At 36.2% G+C, this 19,314-nt stretch overlaps 1 protein-coding gene across 1 annotated transcript in view; it reads left to right on the top strand.

Moving 5' to 3' along the window:
* Positions 1–18,986, top strand: part of LOC141679779 (uncharacterized) — a 53,267-nt gene extending 34,281 nt beyond the window's left edge. Inside the window, exons 6-14 of the mRNA XM_074486184.1 lie at positions 16,434–16,622; positions 16,725–16,836; positions 16,945–17,044; positions 17,152–17,593; positions 17,692–17,756; positions 17,854–17,940; positions 18,101–18,239; positions 18,326–18,520; positions 18,662–18,986. Of these exons, the coding sequence (XP_074342285.1) occupies positions 16,434–16,622; positions 16,725–16,836; positions 16,945–17,044; positions 17,152–17,593; positions 17,692–17,756; positions 17,854–17,940; positions 18,101–18,239; positions 18,326–18,520; positions 18,662–18,986 (1,654 nt within the window). The remainder of the gene's footprint in view (positions 1–16,433; positions 16,623–16,724; positions 16,837–16,944; positions 17,045–17,151; positions 17,594–17,691; positions 17,757–17,853; positions 17,941–18,100; positions 18,240–18,325; positions 18,521–18,661) is intronic.
* Positions 18,987–19,314: the final 328 nt, after the last annotated feature.

Genomic DNA, 19,314 nt, shown 5'->3' with positions numbered 1-19,314 from the left:
ATTCAAGCATCCTCTGTTAACGAGCTATATATCAATCGATTGCAAATTTTATAAGGAACACAACCCACTATAAATCAACAGCTAATAACCCCGGAATCAAAAACCCCCAAATTTCAATTGAAAACATTCATACGGGTTATAAACCCAAATTTTGAAATTCGAAAATTAAACTCAAATTTGAACATGTTATTGGACTCCAAATCAGACGTATGACATATGAAAATCATCAGGAAAACAAGATCTACAACATGCAATCATCAAATCATACAAACAATCATCCGAACAAAAATTCATATTTTTAATAAAATAAATTCGAAAATAAATAAATTTTTAGAAAAATAACCTTGATTTCTGCAGTGAAACAAAGCTCAGAATCTGATAGAACACCTCAAATCCTTCGTTTTGGTTACTCAAGCTTTAAAAACAGAGATCGGTAACGCCTTCGTTTTGCTGTTTGATTCTTAGAACAGTTTATGTAATTAGGGTTTTTCTCTGAAAATTATATAATTAACTATCTGCAAATGATTTTGATACGAAATAAAATTCGGTAAAAGGCTATTTATAATTATGGAAAATTAGTATCCCGTTGGATCAATCCGGATATAAAACGGTACGTTTATTTGTAAAAACTGATCCAAACGGTATCGGTTTTCGGGATAATTATCCAAATCAGTACAATTTGTATTGCGGTCTTGGTCTCAGTGCCTGGTTATACGTATTACGAAGTGATAATTGGGATAGTTTAATAAAAAGCTCCCGTTTATCAAGAATACGGGTTTTATTGATTTACCGAAACGAATATTGTATCGAAAATGTTGCGCCGGGACCCGCGTAGGACAAACCGTAAGCCGGATCGAAAAAGTCGAAACATGGAAAATGCTCGGAATATTACAATTAGGTTAGGAAGGAGTTCTCGAAAGAGTTTCGGGTTCCAAAAACATAACAACGGTTGACGTCGGTTGGTTCCCGTTTTTATAAAATAGATTTTAATTACCCGGAAAAAGATTTTAGAAATTTCATATGATTCTTATAAATCCATAAACCAACATAAAAATAATTAGGAAGATATGACAATTATCTATATTTTATTTTGGACATATAAAAATTAAAATACTCAATTAATATTATTTTTGAATATTCAAGTACAGATAACACTTAACAATTAACTCACAGAATAGATACTGGGCACACATAATAATATCAAAAATAATTACACGATATATCCCGGATATTACATCCTTCCCCCCTTAAAAGGATTCTGTCCTCAGAATCTCCTAAGAAAACAAATGAGGGTACTTTTCTCTCATATCACTTTCTAACTCCCAGGTTGACTCTTCAACCTTTGGGTTTCTCCACAATACTCTTACTAACTTTACCACTTTATTTCTCAATACTTTCTCTCTTTCTTCTAGAATCTCTATCGGACTCTCTACATATGATAAATCTGCCTGAAGCTCTATTGGCTTATATTCTATTACATGCCTGGAGTCTGGATTATATTTCTTAAGCATCGATACATGAAAAACATTGTGAATGTGCTCCATGTGCGGAGGTAATGCCAATTCGTAAGCTACTTTGCCAACGCGCTTTAGGATCTCAAAAGGTCCGACATATCTTGGGCTTAGCTTCCCTTTTTTTTTCCGAACCTCGTTAGTCCTTTCCATGGTGATACTTTCAGTAATAGCAAGCTCCCTTCTTCAAATTCCATGTCTTTCCTTGATTGGTCTGCATATTTCCTCTGACGATTTTGAGCGGCTATTAATCTTTTCTGGATAAGTTCAACAACTTCCTTTGTCTGCTGTACCAGTTCAGGTCCAAGTATCTTGCGTTCTCCTACTTCGTCCCAATATATTGGAGATCTACATTTGCGTCCATAAAAGGCTTCATAGGGTGGCATTCCAATGCTGGCATGATAACTGTTGTTATAAGCAAACTCTACCAGGGGTAAATGTTCGTCCTAACTTCCTTTGAAATCAATAGCACAAACACGTAACATATCCTCGATTGTCTGGATCGTTCTTTCACTTTGGCCATCCGTTTGGGGGTGATAAGCTGTACTCATATTCAGTCTTATTCCCAAACATTCTTGAAAACTCTTCCAGAATCTTGAATTAAACCTTGGATCTCGATCAGATACGATAGATACTGGAACTCCATGACGAACTATAATTTCTTTTAGGTACATATGGACCAACTTGTCGAGCGAAAATCTTTCATTTATAGGCAGAAAATGAGCTGACTTGGTAAGTCTATCCACTATAACCCAAATGGCATCATGATTAGCCCTTGTCCTTGGTAATCCAACTATGAAATCCATGGTAATATGTTCCCACTTCCATTCTGGAATCTCCAATGGTTGTAGCAATCCGCTTGGTCTCTGATGCTCTACTTTAACTCTCTGACAGGTATAGCATTTACTAATCCATTCCGCAATTTCCCTCTTCATATCTGGCCACCAATAATTCTTCTTTAAATCTCTGTACATTTTGGTACTCCCTGGATGGATGAAATATCTTGAACTATGTGCTTCTTGTAAAATTTCATTCTTTAACTCCGTCACTGGTGGAATCCAGATTCTAGATGAAAATCTCAAAATGGCTTGATCATCCTTCTGCGTGCATAATTCTTCACCTACCAAACGATTTATATCTTGATCCATTACATCTTTCTGACAATTCTTTATTTTCTCCAACAACTCCGGCTGGAAAGTCATACTGTACACTTTCGCTTCCTCAGGTTTGCAAACTCTAATTTCCAATTCCAATTTCTGAAATTCCTTATATATATCTTCAGGTACTGATAACTCATTTAACTTTTCCTTCCGACTTAATGCGTCTGCCACCACGTTCGCCTTACCGGGATGATAATTAATCGAGCAATCATAATCCTTGATCAATTCTAACCATCTCCTTTGCCTCATATTAAGTTCCTTTTGGGTAAATATATATTTCAAACTTTTGTGATCCGTGAAAATCTCACACTTTTCTCCATACAAATAATGTCTCCAAATCTTCAAAGCAAAAACTATAGCTGCTAGCTCTAAGTCATGAGTAGGATACTTTTGTTCGTGTGGTTTCAATTGTCTTGACGCATACGCAATCACCTTTTCGTGCTGCATTAAAACACATCCTAATCCTTTATGAGAAGCATCGCTATAAATTACGAAATTCCCTTGATCGTCTGGAAGTGACAAAACAGATGTTGTGATTAATCTCCGCTTCAATTTCTGAAAACTTTCTTCGCACTTGTCATTCCATATAAACTTTTCATTCTTTCGTATAAGCTTTGTTAATGGTGTTGCAATTCTTGAGAAATTCTGAACGAATCGTCGATAATATCCTGCCAATCCCAAGAAACTTCTTACCTCAGTGGGTGTTCTCGTTCTTTCCCAATTCGTAATTGCCTCGATCTTTGTCGGGTCCACTTTGATCCCTTCGTTACCGACTATGTGTCCTAAGAACTGAACTTCCTGTAGCCAAAACTCACACTTTGACAATTTAGCATATAACTTCTTTTTCCTTAAAATCTCCAAAGCTGTCCTTACATGTTCTGCATGATCCTCCTCCGTCTTTGAATAGATCAAAATATCGTCTATAAATACTATAACGAATTTGTCCAAATATTCTTTGAAAATTCTGTTCATCAGGTCCATAAACGCTGCTGGGGCGTTGGTCAATCCAAAAGACATCACTAAAAACTCGTAATGCCCATACCTTGTTCTGAAAGCTGTCTTTGGTATATCTTCTGGTTTAATCTTTAGTTGATGATATCCCGATCTTAAATCAATTTTGGAGAAATACTTGGCTCCCTTCAATTGGTCAAACAAATTATCAATTCTGGGTAACGGATACTTATTCTTAATCGTCAATTTGTTGAGCTCCCTATAGTCGATGCACAGTCTCATGCTTCCATCTTTCTTCTTGACAAATAATACCGGGGCTCCCCACGGGGATACGCTGGGTCTGATTACTCCTTTCTCTAACAATTCTTGCAATTGCTTTGCTAGCTCTTTCATCTCAACAGGCGCCATTCTGTACGGGGCCTTGGATATTGGTTCTGTTCCAGGTGCTAAATCGATTGCAAATTCAATTTCTCTATCTGGAGGAAGCCCTGGCAATTCGTCGGGAAATACGTCTGGAAATTCATTCACTACTGGGATATCTTCAAGTTTTGCTGGCTCCTGACTTTTGTCAATCACATATGCTACGAAATGCTCGCATACTTGCCGTAGTAACTTCTTGGCTTGAATCATCGTTAAGAACTTCTTTACCTGCTTCTGTCCCTTGAACGTTACTATTCCTTCATCTGGTGTTTTCACCATTACTTTCTTATTTCGACAATCTATCTGAGCATCATGCTTAGATAACCAATCCATTCCTAATATAATGTCAAATTCTCATAACTTAAACAGTATCAAATCTACACAAAACTTACTACCAGAAATCTCAATCTCACAATTCCCATAAACTTGGTTAACAGTTACACGTTCTTGATTTGCTAATTCCAAAGTCATTATTTCATTTAAATACCCAACTGGACAATTTAACTTACTAACAAAATCTTGTGAAACAAACAATCGAGTTGCTCCCGAATCTATTAACACTTTGGCACATAAAGAATTCACATTAAGCGTACCTGCCACGACATCCGTATCCTGGATCGCATCCTTCACCGACATGTCAAAAACTCTAGCCCTTGGAGTCTCATTCACTGTTGGGGTAGATCCCATAATCCTTAATGCATTACTGACTGGGGCTGGTGTCTTGCAATCCCTGGCCATATGTCCTGGCTTCCCACATTTAAAGCATGTAAATCCAATGACTGGAACTTTCACTTCTGGATTCCGGATAGGTTGATCCTTATTTGCTGGCTCTCTTGCTGGCTGATTTCGGCACTCCCTTGAGTAGTGCCCTTTCTGGTTGCATTTAAAACATACCACGTTTAACTTGTTACAAATTCCTCCATGCTTCTTTCCACAAACTTGACAATCTGGAAAAGTTAATCTCAACTGATTCGGCTGATTCACATTAGCTGGACGGTTGCCCTGGCCTCCGTCTCCTGCATTTTGTCTTCTGAAATTAAAATTTCTCCCTGGCTGAAACTTGCCCTTCTTAAAGTTTGAAAACTTCCCTGTTTGTGACTGACCCTCACTTCCCTCAACTTTCCTTTTCTTGCTTTCCTTATCTTTCTGGAACATCTCACTCTCTGTCTCTGCGATCATAGCCTTCTGTACAACTCCTGCATAGGTATCCAATTCAAAAATGGCTACCTTCCCTCTGATCCATGGTTTCAAACCTTGCTGGAATCTTTTAGCTTTCTTCCTATCAGTATCAACATACGACGGCACATACCATGACAATTCCTCAAATTTACCCTCATAATCTGTTACCGACATATTCCCTTGCTTTAACTCTAAAAACTTCAGCTCCATTTGATCCTGAACAAACTGAGGAAAATACTTTTCTAAAAACAATTCCTTGAACCTTTCCCAACTAATAACATCTGTGCCTTCCAATGTCTTCACCATTTCCCACCAATAGGTGGCCTCATTCTTCAGATAGTAACTTGCAAACTCAACCTTCTGTTCTTCCTTTACTTTCACTAAGACAAAAACCTTCTCTATTTCCTTTAACCACACATTTGTTTCAATTGGCTCTAAGGAACCCTTGAATTCTGGTGGGTTTACTGCCTGAAAAGTTTTGAAAGTTACCTGGGGATTGGTCTGTCTCTGCTGTTGTTGTGTCAGGTGAACTGTTTGTTGGGTCAAGGTTTGAAGAATCTGGGCTATTGCTGGGTCCATGGGTCCTGGGTTCACATTCTGGGTTGTATCATCTTGGTTATTATTGTTGTTGGTTTCTTCATTCTGGGTGTTGGTGCGGGTATTTCTTTTGGGAGGCATTTTCTGTAAAGAATCAATCAATTTATTTAGCTTTTGAATCAAATATTTGCATAAAAGAAAAGTTTTGTAAAACATGAATGTCTCTTTTTGAAAACAGTTGTAACTAAGTAAATTGCATGCTTCTTTATAGAATATAAACAGTTATGGAAAATAGGGTACATGGTATCACAGGGTATAACTGGTGCAATAAAATAAATGACAGTGCTGGAAAGGAAAAAGATACTGATATATATAGATCAAAAGTTTTAGGGTAGTACAAGCGTAAAGACGCTTCGAAAGTAAAAGCAAACAGGGTACAACAACCTACTCACTAGTCAGCATCGCTAGTCTATAAATACAACTCAAAAGTCTACTGATACACACTACACACTACTGTCCATACTACATAACCTTAACAATATTACTCAGCATCTCCATCTCAAAATCTCTAACTCAGCTCCAAGGAAACTCTGGTCCTGCCAGCCTCTCAAAGTCCTCCATCACCTCAGTAGCCCAGCCCAGCAGTGCATCAGGGCCTCTGCCAGGTAGTGTGGCTCCATGTAGCCTAGCCTCAATAACCCTCCGTGTCACGTAAATCTCCTCTCGAAGCTCCCTCACACCACGATCAACATCTATAGTCCTAATGATATGCTGTAACTCTCTGATCTGAGCCAACAAGGAATCACGCTCCAATAGAAGAGCCTCATACCGGTAATAAGGAACTGGGGGCAATGTAGACTGGAATGGGGCACTCGCTACTGAATGCCCAGTGGAATCTGAATCAGCTGGTGGGGGTCCTCTAATAGGTGGCCTCATGCCTGGAGGTGGAATACCCTGCAATGGTACGGGCTGCAACACCGGTGGAGGTAGAATAGCCAATGCTGGTGGAATCACAGGACGTGGATCCGAAAACGGCACTCCAACTGAAGGCTCTGAGTGATCAGCTGATACGGGAATAAAAGAGTCGGCCATCTCTGCTATCTGAAATTATATCGTAATATAAGAATCTCGTACCACAACGCAAACTATACTAATACCGGTTATACCGAAACACTCAACCTCTCAACATTCTATCATCCTATGCCTTACTTCTAATCCTAACCCTCTACCCATTCCCATTAACCTAGGCTTGTGTCAGTGACTTATAACCTGTAGCTCTGATACCAAACCTGTGGCGCCCTCCAAACCCGGGTCAGAAGTTTGGGGTCCACACACACACCTTAATTATAACCTGCTTATAACAATAATAAAGATAATAATAATATATGCAGTGACCCTACTTACCAACCACCACGGACCGCAACAGGTTAAAGTATGCACACAAGCCACACACACTAATATATTACAAACCGTTCAAATCCCAACTATTTCAAACTCAAACTGAGTATTAAACATTAATACAAACTTTTACAAACTTAAATTATTCCAAAAGAAGCCTACTAGCTCAGCTTTCTCAACCTGAACCCCTAGCTCTCGCGCTGGACTGGGGATCCTCTTTACTAACTGGTTCCTTTTTAACTGGAAAGAATATAAATAACATCGCACAAATGAGCTAACTAGCTCAGCAAGTCACAATGACAAAACTGAGAATAATGATCATCAGGTGAATATGGTTATGATATCAAGTGAACAATGGATTAGGATTTAGAATTGGATATTATACTTTTAATTTAAAAACCAAGGTTAGGCTGCTGATCAGTCACGCACTAACCCCGAGCAAGGCACACAGCATTGCTCTAACTACTGGATCCAAGGCACACATTGGCCTAACTTGACCATTATATGGTCTGACCGCGAATCTGGTCCACAATTTTATAAAAACAATCCAATTCTAACATAATAACAGAATATGCAATAATAAACAATAACCGAAATCATTAACAACAATAAATGTTTAACAATGAAAGGGTTTAAATCCTTGTAAGGATCAACAAGGTACTTTCAAAGCTTGAATGCTGGGTAATGAAAGAATTGGATAACAAAGGAAACAACGTTTCAGGGTTTCAAGGATTTGGTCTTTCAAAGCATAAGATATCATGGATTGAGTATATAATAATTCAGTTTAGTGTCTGGTATTTAGTTTGTATGTATTTGTGGAGTAGTATCTTAGATTTGTGGTTCTTGTTTGGGTATACAATAATCAATGGATTAGAAAGAATATGGTTCATAGCTCAAGAACAATAACTGAAATCAGGATTTAGGTTTCCGTGCTTCAAAGCACTTGCAATGTCAACAAGACTATCAAGAATTACAATATCTCGAGAAAGTTCAGAACACTTGCCTGATATTAGCTTACTATCCTGCACTTGCTTTCAATCACAATCGTCTTACTCCTCAACTACCTGTTTCCCTTTCCTACGCCTTGCCTCTTCTACTCATATATCATAAGCATCTATCAATCATCAACTCACAGGATTCTATTCAACGCATACTTCTATCTACCCTTCGTTTTACCCAAATCCGATTAACGGATTGAAATCTATGCAATAATCAAGTAAACTCCGAATATATACACCGATAGTCAATTAATAAGTCACATATAGCACATAATAAATCACGTAATCAATGATATATTATTTATAAAGAAGTCTAGGGTCATAAATATGCTTTCGGGTATTTAAAATGATTTTTAAAACATTTTTCGGAATTAAAACGGGTCGTTGGATCAATTTCGGAATAATAAACAGGGTTCGGTTGGCCAATTCTGGTTCCGAAACAATTTTAGAATAATTATCGAGCCTTGGAAATAATTTAGAATAATATTTTAAAGCTCGAAACTAATTTTCGGAATTTTTAAATCATTTTTAAATAATTAAATCTAATTAAATAATTAATTAAAAATCAATTAATAATTAATTAAATCAATTAATCAATTAATTTTTGAATTAATTGACCAATTAATCAATTAGAAATTAACTGAAATTAATTAACTAATTAATTCAGATTTATTTGTGAATAAAAAATAATTTTCGGAATTAAAATAATAATTTTTAGAATTTTCAGAAATTAAAAATGAATTTTTATAATAAAAATAAATAGGAAATATGATTTTTAAACATTTTATAAACAGGAATCCTAAATTTGCAAAGTCTGGAAACTACAGGGACCAAACTGCATCGTTTTCAAAACTGCAGGGACCAAACTGCAATTTTGCAGTCCAGTCGCCGGAAAAAGTCGGGGGTGGCCGGAGAAGACGATCCCGGCGTCCTCACCCCACCAACGCCTCCAGATCAACACTACACAACACCAGGAACTTTTTCATGCATTCAAAACATTCTAATCATCCCTGTTCTGGCCGGAAATTGGCCAAGAACATCGCCGATTTCCGGCGAACATCGCAAATTTTTAAAACATAACTCCTTTCGATTCAAGCATCCTCTGTTAACGAGCTATATATCAATCGATTGCAAATTTTATAAGGAACACAACCCACTATAAATCAACAGCTAATAACCCCTGAATCAAAAACCCCGAAATTTCAATTGAAAACATTCATACGGGTTATAAACCCTAATTTTGAAATTCGAAAATTAAACTCAAATTTGAACATGTTATTGAACTCCAAATCAGACGTATGACATATGAAAATCATCAGGAAAACAAGCTCTACAACATGCAATCATCAAATCATACAAACAATCATCCGAACAAAAATTCATATTTTTAATAAAATAAATTCGAAAATAAATAAATTTTTATAAAAAATAACCTTGATTTCTGCAGTGAAACAAAGCTCAGAATCTGATAGAACACCTCAAATCCTTCGTTTTGGTTACTCAAGCTTTAAAAACAGAGATCGGTAACGCCTTCGTTTTGCTGTTTGATTCTTAGAACAGTTTATGTAATTAGGGTTTTTCTCTAAAAATTATATAATTAACTATCTACAAATGATTTTGATACAAAATAAAATACGGTAAAAGGCTATTTATAATTATGGAAAATTAGTATCCCGTTGGATCATTCCGGATATAAAACGGTACGTTTATTTGTAAATACTGATCCAAACGGTATCGGTTTTCGGGATAATTATCCAAATCAGTACAATTTGTACCGCGGTCTTGGTCTCAGCGCCTGGTTACACGTATTACGAAGTGATAATTGGGATAGTTTAATAAAAAGCTCCCGTTTATCAAGAATACGGGTTTTATTAATTTACCGAAACGAATATTGCATCGAAAATGTTGCGCCGGGACCCGCGTAGGACAAACCGTAAGCCGGATCGAAAAAGTCGAAACATGGAAAATGCTCGGAATATTACAATTAGGTTAGGAAGGAGTTCTCGAAAGAGTTTCGGGTTCCAAAAACATAACAACGGTTGACGTCGGTTGGTTCCCGTTTTTATAAAATAGATTTTAATTACCCGGAAAAAGATTTTAGAAATTTCATATGATTCTTATAAATCCATAAACCAACATAAAAATAATTAGGAAGATATGACAATTATCTATATTTTATTTTGGACATATAAAAATTAAAATACTCAATTAATATTATTTTTGAATTTTTAAGTACAGATAACACTTAACAATTAACTCACAGAATAGATACTGGGCACACATAATTATATCAAAAATAATTACACGATATATCCCGGATATTACATGCCTTATACTCAATTCTTTCGGTATCTGGTGGATTTTCGGGAAAAATCAAAGTGTACGAATTTTGATTCTGACAATCTTTACATACACTCATTTACTTTATGGAATACTAATACGATTTTAGAATTTCCATAACAGTACTCCTATATAGCGTGGTCTGATAATTTTCCTAAATCAGCATAATCAGCAAAAGTTATTACTCATCAGGGTTTCAAAAATTTCCAAAATTTGGGGTTATTACAGTCTCCCCTCCTTAAAAGGATTCTGTCCCGGAATCAGATAGAAAATGAATAGGGATACTTTTTTAGCATTATACTTTCTAACTCTCAAGTCAATTTTGCTACATTGTGGTTCTTCCACAAAACCCTGACTAACATGATAACCCTTCTCCTAAGCACTTGTTCCTTTTCGATCTATAACCCTTTCTGGTTGCTCCATATAGTTTATGTCTGGTTGCATGTCTATTCACTCATATGCCCCTATTTGTCTGGCATCCGGATTACACTTCCTTAACATGGATATGTGGAACACGTTATGAACTTGCTACAGGTTCGGGGATAGAGCTAGCTCATATGCTAACTTCCCAATGTGTCTTAATATCTCCAAGGGTCCAACAAATCGTGGACTTAGCTTTCCTTTCTTTCCGAACCTCATCAATCCTTTCCAAGGCTTTCTAAGGGGATACCTTTCACAACACTAGGTCCCCTACTTCATACTCTTTTTCCTTTCGTGGTGAAATCAGCATACTTCTTATGTCCATCTTGGGCTACTACCAGTCGTCCTCTGATTAGAACTATTATATCCTTGGTCCTTTAGACCACTGCTGGTCCGAGCGTCTTGTGCTCTATAACTTCATCCTAACATATACGGGAGATCGACATTGTCTTCCCTCAAGGATCTCATAAGGTGACATCTCGATACTGATATATGATCTATTGTCGTAAGAAAACTCAATCCTTGTTAAGTGATCATTCCAAATTCTTTCAAGTCTATCGTACAGACTCTCATCATAGCTTCTAGCGCTATAGCTTTTGCTTCTCAATACTTATTCTTTTCTAGTTCGTAATCGATACTACCTTCCGTACCTAATATTATACTGGTTACACTTTTGCTCATTAGCATCCTATAACCTTTTAATAATCGTGTTAACCTTAGTATTACGAACGCGTTAGATTCGGAATACCACTGTACTGATACCACTTCATCTCTAAATGCTTCCATCTTCAAAAGCTTGGTCCTTCATATAGAAGTAAAAGAATTTATTGAGAGATCACTATGATCATGAACACTTGTTATATCGTATAGCTAGTATAGAAGGTGGCCAGCCTTTAGTACTGGACAAGCAATTAAACAACATGTGGTATCCTACTAGGCTTCTATCAAACAAATAGATAGTCATTCGGCAATAACCCCTTCTGGAAGGGTTGTTCTTCTCAGTTTACGTGAAATAAAAAGAAGAAAGAAAAGAACAAATTTAAGAGCGTTATAAAAGAAATACTACCACAAAATATTTGGCTTGGAATCTACCTCTGAATTATAGAGGTTTATCAAAGGAGAATGAAACATATGTACATAAATCAACATCAAGTATTATCGCATCACGATTCACGTGCCTGAATATCTACTATTCCATCCATCGTTCTATGGACCCATGCTCTTGCTCGAGCTTATAAAAAATCATCTTTGAAACTCCCTCGACATTGAAAAATCGAATATGGGATTTCATTCTAGACATCGTCGTTACTAGAATTCTACGCTTTCCCCACAACCTTCCTCGTATAGTAATACGACTCTCTGTCGATAAGAAAGAATAAATATATCATAGATAAATGATCGCCTTAGTTAGTCTAACGATGATTACTTATACATCACCATGACCCGATTAGTGGTACTCAATCTCAATGCTCATTACAATACAACTCTCATAGTTGTCATCGTCTAAATATTCATAGAATCGTTGATGCATTACTATAGTCCACCACGGACCTACGGTAGTCATTTGTTTTCCTTGGAATCTTAATAGCTAATAATACGGAGTCCATACCCGTCGTATCAAATTCTTCTAAGGAGGCAACATAATCACCATTTCCTGATTCATGAAGAACACTCTTGAACTTGGCGTACATACGACATGAAGCAGATAAAATTGCAGAAGAGTTTCAATGAAAGCAACGATAGCAGGTTAATACCATTATTAACCGTATGTCTTTATTAGGAGACATGAAGCTCAAAGGTTCATTTAGTCCTTTCGTAACATGGTCCTGGCTTATCTCAAGATAGGACCTTCTAAGATAGATAGCCGCCTCACAGTGCTAACATGAATTAAATCTTTACCAAACTACTATTACGGTTGAGTATCGTACAATCATCAGAAGAAATGTGAATCAAACCATAATACAACCTTCACGGCTGTAATAACTCGAATTTTTGAGACCTTGTAAAATGTTTAATGAATAGTAACCCTGACGGATGAGAAAAACCTTTGAGCCCACACTATGTAGTGCGTGAGAAAATGAGTTTCGGAGTTGATATTATGATTATACGTACCAAATGAGTGTATATAAACGCTATTAGTTTTCGAAGAAAATGAACTTTGAAAAATGACCATATTTACGAATCATCGAGGATTACGGGAATCCCAATATAATTACAAGATTAAAACCCTACAGATTTATATCCAAGTATGATAATTCAAGACATAAGGAATAAATGTGAAAGGAAATACATCGCGAACCAATTACGAGGAAGTATTACGAAAACGTTTAAGCGACTGAGCGAACGCGTAAACGATTAAATAAACGTAACGCACTAACTAACCATGGTAAGAAAGTAACCATGGTTACTTTATCAAATAGTGAGCTAGATATAGGATGATCAACCAAGGCTAATGAAATAGTAAGCTAAGGAAGCTAAAACAAGTAGCTTAGCTTGTAAACTATGATGCTACTTAGATTTGTCCATGGATTTGGCAACAAGAATAAACCTAGGATTCTAAACAAGAGAATATCAAATCAATATAAGATATCACCAACATAATTTCCTAGAAGCAACCAAGGAAGCAAACATAAAAACACTTCTTTTCTCCCCATTTGTTCCATTCAGTTTCTTCTTCTTCACCAAGGAATTCAAAATCAAATCTCCAAGTTCTAGCCATGGATAAATCCTCCCATTAATTCTCAAGCTTCCTAACAACCAAATTAAGGTAAGATAATTCTTTGATCTCTTTTTATCAAGGTTTGATGAGTGAAATAAAATCAAGAAAGTTGCTAGTGAATAGTATGAATAGTAACTCTTCTTTGGTTTCTTGATTTCAATGGTGGTTTTAGGTTCCAAAAACCATACCAAGCACTCCCAAGACTCCACCATCCTCAAGAACACATCTCAAGCTTTCAAGAAAGGTAAAAATCTTTGACCCAACTTTACTTAAGATTCAAATTAAAGATCCTTTTAGTATATAGTTATAAACCTAGTTTTAGTGGTGATATTGTTAAGATCTTGATGTTTAGTTAAGTAAATTTAAGGTTGATTATTTTTGCCTCAAGAACATAATGTTCTTGAGAGGAGTTAGTGTGTTGATGATAATATGGTGATTTTTGGTGATAGTATAAAGATTTAAGGCGTGAACGAAACTCCGATCATAAAGGTAATCTCGTTAAAACGAGCAAAACGTAAGTTTAAGTTTCTGCAGAAAGTCCCGAAGATGTAAACTGTAGTTTATTGAAAACTAACCCTTTATTATGATAGAAAATGTTATAAGGATCGTTTAGGCGCTTGAATCTCTTGATTCCGATTTACGGATCAAAAGTTATGACCGTTTTACTAAAAGTGATTTACGCGACAAAAACTGTTACAAATCACGAACTTTGAAAATATAAAGGATCGACTTAAAGTGTTCATAAATCATGAAATTTTTACAAAGAGCAGAATATTGAGTTCCCTAACTGCCATAAAAATTTCAAGTGAAAATAATGATTTTTCAGTTTTATAAAAATATCGGAGCCGAGACCGCGTGATTAGAAACCGTAGAATCCATAAGCGGAGCCGACGACGAAAATGAAAATGAACTTATCTTTGAAAAATGAAGCGACCATGATGTGAATAAGGACTTAAAGGAATAATAAGGATAAAATAAGTTGAGAGGGTGCATAATAATTAGCGCATGAGTGCGGTTAGCCGTAAATTAGAACGGGACCTAACGAAGTGAATTATGTTATGATTATAGATTTCCGAGCGGAACCTAGAGCATCCTCCACCTCGAGATACCTAGGCAAGTTTACGAACCCAACTCCACTTACTGTTGTGTTATGAAAGGATTATTTTATTATCATTGCATAAATACCATGTTTGCCATGATACATAGTTATTGAATTTTTGCATAATATAGCGATGTTGTACGATAAGTATATGTATCGTAAAATATTTATTTCTGCTTTAAGCGTGAAGTATAATTATAAGACCGAGAGTCGGTTGGGATTTTATGATGAAAATCCGGGAATCATTCCAGTGATATTAGGACAATTACAAGTCCATAATAGTATGTTTTAAAGGGACTCAACGTCCACTTACGAAACATTAAAATACCTCGAACTTTTATTAAAACGATTTCCCAACGATCATATTCCCTCAACTATATTTTATTATTTGAACAATAAATATTATATACATATTCCTTTATTATGGGAGAAGTATACTCCAATGATTATTTATTTTAAACCCGATTTAACATTAAAGATTATTGATTGTGTAGACATAAACTAGTTGAGGAATAGTATTTTAAATATTCTTTTAAAGTGTAAACTCATTCGAGGTTAATTATTTATCGATTATCATTTAATTATTTGTTATTCATTAAAGGGTTTATTAATGATTTAAAAATCATAGATCCTGATTTAAAATACTTTCTGATTTTTGAAAAATCATTCGAATAATTTCAGAACGTCGGAGAATATTATCTCGACTTATTTAAATATTTTGAATATAGTTTCAAAAGAAACTCCCCCTTATATAACAAATATGTTGATAACGGCCAACTCACATCCTTAGTACTTCCTCCGAAAATTCTCGGAAGTACATATATATACGTACATATCCAAGTGTACCTATCAACAAGCACTATGCTTGGGGAATAATATAAGTTCCATATATATGATGGGATTCTTACAAGGATAAGGAGGGGTAGACTCCAATACTTCATGGACTGGGGAGACTATCAATTTACTACCACATGAGAAAGTATTTTATATACCGATGAACATGTGGAGTATGTATACCTGAGAGGGATGGGCGCAAAACCGTGTCTTGAGAGAAATAGACGCGAAGTGTGTACTTGAGAGGGACGAACACAGAAAAGGCCCGAATGTGGCCAGGGTGATAACCAATAATAAAAGGGAATCGTCCATCTACATGTAAATAAGGTTACTTTTATCGTAGTACGACTGATCATCGTATACGGTGACTCCAACGAATGTCCTATTCATCCAATTGGAATTATGATGCAATACCGTAACCCAAGCCTAGGTGCTGGGTTTACTATTAGGTTCCCCTAAACCTTTCTCAATATTTTATATTCCTTTTATGATCCTCTCTTATAATCCTTGAATTTATATACTTTTAATTATGTTGCCTTATACTCAATTCTTTCGGTATCTGGTGGATTTTCGGGAAAAATCAAAGTGTACGAATTTTGATTCTGACGATCTTTACATACACTCATTTACTTTATGGAATACTAATACGATTTTAGAATTTCCATAATAGTACTCCTATATAGTGTGGTCTGATAATTTTCCTAAATCAAGATAGTCAGTAAAAGTTACTACTCATCAGGGTTTCAAAAATTTTCAAAAATTGGGGTTATTACAATATAGTCTGATGTATATTAAATTTGCAGTGATGTATGTTGTTGAATTCCAGAAGCGAGTGCTGCCTCACGTGCATATGTTGATATGGTGAAGTCCTGATGCGAAGAAAAATCTACAGTCAAATGTAGACAAGTTTGTATCCGCAGAAGTTCCTGATCCAGACGAAGATCCTGCTGGGTATTCTGTTGTTCAGTCCTTCATGATTCATGGGCCATGTGGTTCTGAAAATCCAAAATCCCTATGCATGAAAGACTTCAAGTGTATTAGGAACTATCCCAAAAAGTAAGCACTTTAAATTCATTTGTGATGTATTGAGCATTTTAAATTTGATTGAAATATTCAGTTCCACAGTTCATTGACCATATATAACTATTTTTGAATTAGATATTCTGCAACCACCACATTTGATGATTCTGGATTTCGAATATATAGACGTCAAAAGAAAAATTTGCCTAAAGCTGCAAGTGGAAAAGAAAAACAGATGGACAATAAGTGGGTAGTTCCATATAACCGGGACTTATTGGTGAAATACCAATGTCATATAAATATGGAAATATGTTGTCATGCAAGGAGTATAAAATATCTCTTTAATTATTGTCTCAAGGGTCATGATCGAGCTACTGTTGAGATTAAAAGACGTAAGAAAGACCAATCATCTTCGAACAATGATCTCCTTGTAGATGAGATTAAGCAATATTTTAATGGTAGATATATATATATATATGTGCATGTGAGGAAACATGGAGAATCTTTGGGTTTAATTTACACTACCGGACATACTCTGTTTATCATTTATCTTTTCATCTCCCAGGGGAAAGAAATTGCACATTTAAGGAGACTGAACCATTACCAAAAGTAGTTGCCAGAGAGAGGAACAAGTTAAGTCATCTAGAAGCTTTTTTTCAACTAAATTATACCGATCCTGAAGCTCGGAAATTCACTTATGATGAGATACCTAGACATTATGTATGGAATGAGCTTGATACGGTTTGGAATGTAAGGAAGCGAGGTCTACAGATTGGAAGATTGTTTTACACTCATCATGGTACCGGAGAGCTATGGTACTTGCGTCTCCTTCTCACCAAGGTCCGAGGGCCTACTTCATTTAAACACTTAAGCACAGTGAATGGTAAAGTCTGTCTATCGTTTCAGGATGCATGTAGAGAATATGGCCTCCTTGATGATGATAATGAATGGCACCAAGTTATGCAGCAGTGTTCGATGAGTGGATTGGCAACACAAATATGTCAACTGTTCGTACACATAATGGTCAACTGCCGAGTGACTGATTTGAAGAAATTGTGGAATGATCATTGTGCACATATGATGGATGATATTTGTTAATTCGTAGGAAGCTTAGTGGAAATCCAGATTTGGTGCTTAATAATAAACAGTTAGAGTATTATGCTCTTGTAGGTATGAATTTAACATCTTCCTTTATAGAATTTATGTATATATGTCTAATTACAATAGGTTTTATATTTTAACTGAGATCACCCTGTTTTATTCACAGAAATTCATAAGTTGCTCAAGTCCATTGGTAAATCATTGAAGGATTTCAATCAGATGCCTCAACCACCCAACATTTATTTGGATTGTGGTTTGAATAATCTCATTATCGAAGAAACAAGTTATGATATCCACGAGATGGAAAAAGAGCACATAGCTCTCATCTCTGAACTCAATGAAGAACAATTGTAGGTATACAACTCAATAATGAAGTCACTGCAGAGGACCGATGGTGGTTTTTTTTGTTTAAGGTAGCGGTGGTTGTGGGAAGACTTTCATGTGGAAGATGTTGATACCAAAATTGAGATCTGAGAGTATGATAGTTCTTCATGTTGCTTCATCCGATATTGCTGCCACCCTCTTGCCAGGTGGCCGGACAGCTCATTCGAGGTTTAAAATACCTATATTTTGGATGATTGTTCTACATGTAATATAGCATAGCATTCTGATATTTCATAGCTTCTACAAAAGACTAGTCTTATAATATGGGACGAGGCACCTATGCAGCATCGATATGCATTTGAGTGTCTTGATCGCTCTCTGCGTGATATTATGAAGTCTGTTGAGCCAAGACGGTTTCATATCCCTTTTGGTGGAATAAACATAGTTCTTGGTGGTGATTTTTGCCAGATCTTACCAGTTATACCTGGATCATCTCGGAGTGAAGTTGTGTCAGCTTCCGTCATCTGATCAAAGTTGTGGAATAGTGTTGAGCTCCATACCTTGGTACAGAATATGCGTATCAATAGAGGTACACATCCAGTCGATCAAGAACGCATGAAGAAGTTTGCATAATGGGTTCTTGATATAAGGGACAGTGAAATTGAAAGAGCTGCTAATGGAGCCTTTGAGGATGATATATGCATCCCCGCTGAATTTTGCAATGTAGGCAATGAAAACTACATCGATGATATGATAGATAGCACATTCCCTGAATTTTCACAGCATTTCAGCGATCCAACTTACTTGAGTGAAAGAGCTATATTAACTCACACCAACAACACAGTAGCTCATGTAAATGCCTTAATTGTGGAAAGAATCCATGGGGAATCACAATCTTATTACAGTGTTGATCATGCGGAGGATTATCCTGGAACTAAGACTGAGTTGAATAATAGTTTCCCCCAGAATATTTGAACTCCTTAACTGTTCCCGGACTACCTAGCTACGAACTTAAACTGAAGGTAGGGGTCGTTGTTATGCTAATGCGTAACTTAAACCAGACGTTGGGCTTATGCAATGGAACAAGGATGATGGTGACTAAGTTACTTCCCAACTGTGTCGAGTGCGAAGTAATCGCTGGGAATTTTGTTGGCACTAGGAATTTTATTCCTCGAATGGAACTTTTTCCGACAGATTCGAAGCTACCATACAAGTTGATAAGGAAGAAATGCCTTTGCAAATCTATTATTCCATGACAATCAATAAATTGCAAGGACAATCCCTTAACAATGTTGGTTTATAT

Source organism: Apium graveolens, chromosome 8 (assembly GCF_009905375.1).
Source record: "Apium graveolens cultivar Ventura chromosome 8, ASM990537v1, whole genome shotgun sequence".
Lineage (NCBI taxonomy): Eukaryota > Viridiplantae > Streptophyta > Magnoliopsida > Apiales > Apiaceae > Apium > Apium graveolens.
Note: the sequence above shows the minus strand (reverse complement) of the source record. Positions and strands in the feature narration are given on the sequence as shown.